The sequence below is a fragment of the Mus caroli genome, chromosome 1 (genome assembly GCF_900094665.2).
Source record: "Mus caroli chromosome 1, CAROLI_EIJ_v1.1, whole genome shotgun sequence".
Classification (NCBI taxonomy): Eukaryota; Metazoa; Chordata; class Mammalia; order Rodentia; family Muridae; genus Mus; species Mus caroli.
In genome coordinates this window covers 128,137,200-128,145,798 of record NC_034570.1, presented here as the reverse complement: position 1 = coordinate 128,145,798, position 8,599 = coordinate 128,137,200, and the positions used below count along the sequence as shown (strand labels likewise).

General features: G+C 45.0%; 1 protein-coding gene across 2 annotated transcripts in view; it reads right to left on the bottom strand.

The window, feature by feature from the left end:
* Nucleotides 1-8,599, bottom strand: part of Kif14 (kinesin family member 14) — a 64,509-nt gene that overhangs the window by 9,791 nt on the left and 46,119 nt on the right. For both annotated transcript variants that reach the window (XM_021160749.1, XM_021160757.2), the window contains 4 exons: nt 7,637-7,725; nt 4,964-5,188; nt 4,602-4,783; nt 1,205-1,360 (listed from right to left, as the gene is read on the bottom strand). In XM_021160749.1, coding sequence (XP_021016408.1) covers nt 1,205-1,360; nt 4,602-4,783; nt 4,964-5,188; nt 7,637-7,725 — 652 coding nt within the window. The remainder of the gene's footprint in view (nt 1-1,204; nt 1,361-4,601; nt 4,784-4,963; nt 5,189-7,636; nt 7,726-8,599) is intronic.

Genomic DNA, 8,599 nt, shown 5'->3' with positions numbered 1-8,599 from the left:
GGAGGGGAGGGGAGGGGAGGGGAGGGGAGGGAACGAGATGGAGACAGAGAGACAGAGACAGACAGAGAGCGCGCACATACAGGTGTCACAGGACAGCCTGTACACTTGGATCTCTCCTTCCACCCTGTGTCTCTAAGAAACAGCACTGAGGACATCAGGCTGACAGCTAGCACCTTCACCACTGAGCCACATCACTTGCCTGGTTTTACATACTCTTCAAAATTATAAGATAATGAAACTGTAACTCACCCTCAGTTTATTAAATTCAGCTACAGTTAGTATAACTAACTTTATAAAATCTATTAGGAAATAAAATTAACAAAATGATAATGTAGTACTCCACATGTGTCATGTTGGAAAGAATGGTCATTTTAGGCAGGCCTTTATTTGCTAGGAAATAATACATTTTAATATAGTATGGTTCATAGTATAAACAAAGTGGGCAAATATAAATATTCTATAATTACTAATTTTTCATATATAGACAGGGTGAGACCACGTTCCAGTTTATAGCAGCCATCAAAAGATAAAAAGCACATTTTCCCTTTAGGTTTTGAGACTGGTCTCACTATGTCACACGAGTTGTCCTTGATCTCCTGACCCCAACCCCTAGGTGCTGAGGTTACACTGAGGTGAGCGCCCTACCCTGAGCCCCAGCAGGATTGTTGCTTGTTTTCTGAGACAAGGTTTCTTTGTCCTGGAACTCATTATGTAGTTCAGCCTGGCCTTGAACTCACAAAGATCAACTTGGCTCTGTCTCCTTAATGTGCTCGAAGTGTATCCCACCATGCCTGGCTCCAAAAGGATTGTAAAGCTCTGTTATCATCCACTCATATTTTAACCACTTTTGTTTGCTTGTGTTTGAGAACGGTATTCACGTAGCCTATTGGTCTCAAGTTTGCTTTACAACCAAAACTGATCTTGTCCTTCTGATCCTCCTGCCTCGGCCTCCGAAGGCTGGATTACAAATGTGCACTCACAGCAATGGAGATCAGACTCACACCTGCTCTGCAAGCTGCCAACAGAGGAACATCCCAGCCTTATCCACTTTTGACCAAAAGAATCTAAGATGGCCAAACTATTAAAAGTACAGGCTATTTTGAAAAAGGAAATGCACTTATTTTGTTATTCTGTGCAGCACTGCTGTTATCTGAAGTCCCTGGCGTTCCTTCACAGGTCTTCCAGCACTAACGCTGTGCATTACCTGGGCACTGGAGACTTTGTTGCTGTTTTCCAGAACACAGAGCTTGCTCCCTTTCAGAACGGCTAGCTGACCCACACACTGAACAGCCTGCTGCATAATCTCCATGACTTTGTTTTGAGCCTCTTTTACCATCGATGAAATATCCGAACAGCATCCCTGTGAAATAAAAATGGGTCCATCCATATAGCACATATATGAGATTTTAAAGCAAAGAGAAAGGGGACAGTGGGTGAAGTTAGCAGGCAGGAGGGGCTGGACCTAAGCCCTCAGTGCCAGCACTAAAAATAACAGTAATAACAGGGCAGTAGAGGCTGTTTAGGAGATAAGGGCACTGGGTGTTCTTCCAGAGAACAGAGGTTTGATTCCTAGCCACCATAGGGTAGCTCACGGCCATCTCTAACTCTAGTTCCAGAGGATCCAACACCCCTTTCTGATCTCTGAGAGCACCAGGCACATATGTGATGCATAGGCACACATGAAGACAAAATACCCATGGACCTAAAAGTAAAATTCATAATATAGTGACCACTGAAGTGCCTGTGAGAAACAGAAAGCAGGCAGCCCTGAAGCTGACAGCTGTAACATGAACAGGATTCAGTCTCCTCCTCTCTCAGACTTGACACAGAGGAGACATAAATCAAGTGTGAAGTTAACCCTGAGTCAGGGTTAGAAGTAGACATCAGTAAGACGAACTAAACGGTATACCTTTGACCTTTCAACTTTAACTGTTCTTGGGGAGGGGGTGCAAAGGAGAAGAGGAGAAAGGAAAAGCACCCCAGTTACTTTAAACAACAGCCTTCCCTACACTCAGTGAGCAAGTTGCAAAGGCACAGGGACCTCCCCTTTAATGCTGCTTCTTTCTGGCCCCTCCCCCTGCAGCCCTTAGAATGCCTGGCTTGGCCTGCTACTCAGAAGACGCTTGCTCGCTCGCTTGCTCGCTCGTCACAGCTGCACAAAATAAGGATCAAGCATGCTTCACTAGTAAAGTGTTCTGGCTAGCAGTGCCTTCCCAGTCACTTGGCATCTCCACCCTTCATTCGTTACAGAGAACGCATCCCACAGCTGTGTGGAAGCTTGTAAGTCAAGTTCAAAGTGTTCTTCCCAGGAAATGAAGAGAAGGCAAGACATTTCACAGCAGCAACTGGACCAGGTACTCTCTCACACCATGATTTCATCTGAGGAGCACAGCAACCCTGCCAGGTGGCCATCACTGTTCTTATTTTCTAGGGAAGAGACCCAATAGCTAAACAGCTTGCCTAAGGACATGAATTAGCAGGATTTTAAATATCAACAGTGGGTTTTGGTCCTTAACTCTGTCTCTGTGTCTGTCTGTCTCTCTCTCTTACACTCTTACACACACACACACACACACACATACACACACACCCTCTTAAACTGCTTTTCTTTCATTTCTACCTCAGAGCATCCCAGGCTATATCCTTTATTAGGCCTGAACCTAAGTCACACCCTCAATTCTGACTCTGGCTTTGTCCTCTGACCAACCCTGTCCTTCTATGTTCAGGGTCCTATGCTGTCAGATCTTCTTCACCTGAAGGTTGCCCACATCTGCCTGTAGTCACCTCTGTGTTACATTCTTCTCTTTCCCTGTTGTCTATATCCAAAGTGACCCTTCATTTGATGTGAATTTCACATTCATTCAACAACAAATATCCAACGAGCTATCTAACACACACATCATGAGGCCCTGTGAAAAGACACTCTGAGTCCTTCACCTACAGAGAGCAGACTGTCATGTATTCATCAATAGCATGGCATATTAAAAGGCATAATTAGTAGCTTTACTTGGGGTTAACAAAAAGAACAAACAAGAGAGGGACCCGGCCACATTGGGGAGACCCAGAAAGATCTGGGGAAAAAAACAGTTGATGTGAAGATTCCCCTAACTCAGTCACTCAGGAATGACTTGTCACAACAAAAGTTCTGCTATGGAGAAGTGGAAAGTGGGGGCTGGTAAGATGGCTGGCCCAGTGGGTAAAGGAGCTTGCCTATAACCCTGATAACCTCAGTGTGGTCTCTGGAACCCACATGGGTGCAAAGGGGAAAGCTGTCTCCTGAAAGCCACCCTGAGCCTCCACAGTGCACCATGACATGCATAATTCCTCTCACGCTCCTCAAACGTAAAATCTTCAATGTGTACATTACTACAGAAAACGAGGGTATCACTATATAAAACTTGACCGAATATTCTAGAAAGTTTAGATTTTTAAAAGTGGAGCTTAAGCCGGGCGGTGGTGGTGCATGCCTTTAATCCCAGCACTCAGGAGGCAGAGGCAGGTGGATTTCTGAGTTTGAGGCCAGCCTGGTCTACAGAGTGAGTTCCAGGATAGCCAGGGCTACAAAGAGAAACCCTGTCTCGAAAAAACCAAAAAGAAAAAAAAAAAAAAGTGGAGCTTAGCTCTCTCTGCATTTTCTTGCCTTTTGCTTCATCTCCTTCCCTTTGAGAGATTTTCACAGAGATCCCTGGTATGGCAAGGATGTTATATTTTTCAAGTTCAGTTCCCTACTTTTTCCACAGTAATGGAACCCTTGGTTTTAAACCCAATAGCTGTTTAGAATAAAAAACCCACTTCTTGATGATAGAGAGAGCAGCTGTGGTCAGGAGAAGTTCTAGCCAAGCACACGGAAGTATCATATGATGCCTCCCTGGCCTTCCTTTATAGGAAGGCCGGTTCCTTGTCCCCCCTCCCCACAGCTGCACACACACAATTCAGCTGGTGCTCCATCATGATGGAGGACGATGAGGTCACATCCACACTTCCGACACAGCAGAGGGGAGATCCCTTCTCTTTGTGCAGCAGAACCCCCATGCCTACCTCTGCATCCAGGAGACAGAAAGCAAGCTGTCTCTTGCTTCTTCCTAGTGATTAAACCCAAAGTTACTTGATACAAAGTAAGCAGGAAACAAAATTACTTTTCCCACATCTATATCAAGAGCTTTGTTGTTACCAATTCAGCAGGCGCTGAGAGCCAGCCCACAGCCAGAGACTCTGCCTTTCTTTCAGTGACCTTAACTGGGGGCTTGCAGAGTATACTGGACCAAGACCCTGTGCATTCAAATTCACCTTTATTACCCAGTGGTTACACAACACTGGGGGAACAAGTCATTTCCCAAGCCTCTACATCCTCATCCATAAAATGGCAAGAGCACACATCTGGGGGTTGTCACCAGGACGAAATGAACCAGCACCGGCAAACCTCTCCGCACACAGAGGACACATAAGCCTTCACTCAGTAAACTAACTGCACCAGTCTTAGGACCTCAAAACAGGAAGCACCCAGAAATCCTCAGATGTAAGTTCAGGGAAGATACAGGTGTAGGAAGCCAATAAAGACTTTTAGAACAAACGAATTCTTCAAAAATAAGAAATCAACTTACCTGCAAAAACAATTGCAAATAGCCTCCGAGTTTTTTAATATCTTGTCTCAATTCATCTTCAAGCCTCGCTGAGCCAGTACAAGGTAGAAAATCACCCAGCCAGTGTTTGAACAAAACCACAAGCTGCCCAAAGGCACAAGCAACCTGGATGGTAAGAGCCTGTGCCGCCCGGTCAGAGAACACTTGGAAAGAAGGAGAAGGAAAATTACTGCAAGAAACGGTCTCCAGTAGGAGAACTCACATACAGTTGCCATGGAAGCATCTAAGCATGACGGAGAGATGCCGGCCGGATGCATCAGGTAAGGAGCGAAGGGTAGAGGGCTGTCATGGTGGGAGAAGGAAAAAACAGAGGAATGGCTTACGATTATCTTGACTTTCTTCATCCTGCTCTTCATGGGCTTTGGAGATGGCAATCACCCCACTATGAAGCCTAAGGAGATTATTTATCAGGCTATCTGCTATAGTTTTCTCTTCATGGAAACTCTGTCCGAGGAAATCTATTGATGAGCCAATCAATTCTTTGCAAATCCCAGGAAGAAAGGACTCTGATGAATTTGAGTAAATGGTGCTTGGTTTTTCCATTAATCCTGTATCAATGGAAAACAGCCAGCATAAGCCTAGATTCCGATCACAATTCTTTCAAACAAATTCATGGATGCAGGTTACTGAGGAATCAGTGGCCAGTAAGTAATTCACGCAGGCTCTTCTTGTTTTAATGCATTCTTATTTCTACACACCAAGGTGAAAACGCAACTCCATATAGGGACCACTTAATCTCTCACCAGCATGAGCCCACAGGCTTAGTCAGTGGCCCTTCACCCTCACGATAAGTAACTAGAGACAAAATATCCTACGTAACCTCCCCTTCCCCACCACTCGAGACGGGGTTCTCTCGAGATAAGGCTGACCTCGAACTCACATAGATCTGCCTGTCTCTGCCACCATTGCCCAGTTTCACTTAACTTTCCTACACTTGATAGCAGTTAGTTGTTCCTAACACCTAAGGAAATTAACTCAGAAATGCTCATATCTATCATGTGCATGTTTGTTCTCACACCAATGTACTTGTTGCCAGTGGATTACATTAACAAGTCCTAAGGATAATTATCTCCCTCCAAGCTAATTTTGAGAAAATAACAAAACCTAGCCTCAATTTCTTTGAAGAATTCTTATTCTTTTATTCTTGCTCATATCCCATTACCAATAGGATATTGGACCTTTACCAAACAGACTATTACATAGAACTTTCAAGTTGACAAAAATCAGATTATTTATTTTATTACTGTATGTATCTAAGTGTTTTGCCCACACGAATGTCTATGCACCATGTGCATGCCTAGAAGGGGGCATTCGATCTCCTGGGACTGGAGTATGGTTGTGAGCCATCACGTGGGTGCTGGGAATTGAACCTGAGTTCAATTAAGAGCAGCAAGTGTCCTTAACAGCTGAGCCTACTCTGCAAACCAGCCACTTCAAGCTTTTTATAAGCTACACATTACACTTCTTAAAATGTACACATCTTTATTGTACACTATGTTCTTTACACATGCCTATGGAACCCCCACCTAGATAAACACATAACATTTCCATAATCCCTTTTCAACAGGCCTCCTTCCTTCCTTCCTTCTTTCCTCCCTCCCTCCCTCCCTCTCACTCTAAGAATTATTCATGTATATAAGTACACAGTAGTAGCTGTCTTCAGACATAACACAAGAAGGCATCAAATCCCGATATAGATGGTTGTGAGCTACCATGTGGTTGCTGGGAATTGAACTCAGAATCTGTGGAAGAACGGTCAGTGCTCTTAACTGCTGAGCCATCTCTCTAGTCCCCAGGTTTCCCTTTCTTAAAAGCATCCCAGCCAACAGGGTCTGATGGTACTATGTAGTAGTATTGGCTCTTAGCAGGCAGACAGGCCACATGGTAATGTCCTGTCCTAAAAGAAAAAATCAAAATGCAACCAGAATAACCCAGGCCCCACTCTAACCTGCCCACAGCTCTGTTCTAACAGATTAATTTTGCTTAATTTTGAACTGTTCGATCTTGTCTCTGGCTTCTTTCACCCAACAGTTTTGAGGGCAGTTCCAGGTTGTATGACGGGGCCATTCCTTTTTATTCTTGTTTTGTGTTCCTATGTTGAGAGTTAGTGAATTTGCTTTTGTTTTTGGAGTTAGAGGCAGGGTTAGGATGAGGGTCTTACTCAGGGGGATAAAATTACTCAGGGGATACTTCCTGTAAGTTTTGCTTTAAGTGTTTTTCTTTTCTTTTTTTTTTTAATCTTCTTATGCTGACGGCATTTTGCAGGGCCTTGAGCAGAGCAGGGCAGCCCTCTAGCACTGAGCTCTGAAACATTTTCTTCAGTTAGAGTAACTACTGAAGCAGGTGCTCAGTACTGCACTGTATGTCCAGCAGGCCTGAGCCCTAAGTTCAATCCCTAACACTCCATTCCCCTCCACCAATAACCCCAACATACACACACACACACACACACACACACACACACACAAACACGCACGCACGCACGCACGCGCACACACACACACACACACACACACACGCACGCACGCACGCACGCACGCATACTCCCTAACTCTGCCTTGTCTAATGCAGGTTCACAGACAAGCAGCACCCTGAGCTATCATCTGGTCCTTTAGGAGGTCTTATTTATCCAAGCTCCACACCCCCCTTCTCTTATTTCCTCTTTGCACACATCACAGTGTCTAATACATACTCTGCTACAGTGTGTTATTTTTAATCATAAGGAAAGGTCATTCATATATATTTCTTTTTTTTTCCTTTTTCTTTTTTGGTTTTGGTCTTTTAAGACACAATTTCTCTCTATAGCCCTGGCTGTCCTGGAACTTGCTCTGTAGACCAGGTTATCCTCAAAACTTACAGAGATTTGTCTGCCTCTGCCATCCAATTCACACCTTCATTTTATAAAGGAAACACAGCTGCTAAGAAATGAAAGGATTTCCCCAAGCCCCAGAGCGGGCGGTTGGGACAGCGTGCCTGGGACAGCTGAGAGGCCTTACCAGATGAGTGTGAGGACTGCATACTCTGAATTGGATGGATGTCATGCAGACAGCCAGAGACTCTCCTGTTCTTCATCAAACTTCTGCTCCTGAACCAAAGACAAACCATAACTTTAGTTGCTCTTCACCACAGAAAGGTTAAGAATGCTGCCAGCTTTGTAGAAACACAGAATCCCAGCCCTTAGGAGGCCAGCACAGCCTACATGAGACCCTGTCTCAGAGCAATACTCTTACACAGATGCGGATGTGCGTTCTTCCCAACAAGGACCAACTCATTTCAATCTCTGAGCAGGAATTTTCCTCCGTGAAGGCATTGCCCTAATAGAGTTCATGAACTGGGATAAGCATTTCTTGTGTGCTATCCCTTAGGCTTCTGGCATTTGCCCAAAGGGAGAAGCCTGCCACACAGCTGAACGAGTCCTTGTAGGGCAGAGGTGCTTCGGTAGTCTGGGCTGTGGAGTTGGCAAGGCCTCTTGGAACAGTGACCCTGAAGGGTGACCATGACTTGGGAAGCAGGAAATAGCATCTGAAATACAGGCATGGAACACGGGAAGACTCGGAGGTAAACCATGAGAAGAACTCAGCACGGCACTGAGCGACTGCTTTCCGTGAAGTATGGGGGAGATGGCAAGAGATGGGGCTGGGGAAGTGCCAGGAGCAGCTTGACTTACCTAGGGGAGGGAGGGGTTTAAACAGGGCAGCTGTCTAGGTCGTTTAGCATCTAAGGGACCCTCGTAGGAAACAAGCCTGTCAGAACAGTGCCCATCAAGAGAAGTGCTGCAGCCTTTCCCTGGCCTAGAAAACAGTCTCTCCCTGTAGCCTTCTAAACTCCGAGCCTAGCTCACCATGAGAAGGAAACTTGCTGAGCTAAATACAGGCAACCCTTTGGTGTCTTCCCAATCAGACTTTCTACTACCATTGACTCGCCAAAGGAAAATACTATTTCTTTTTTTTTTTTTTTTT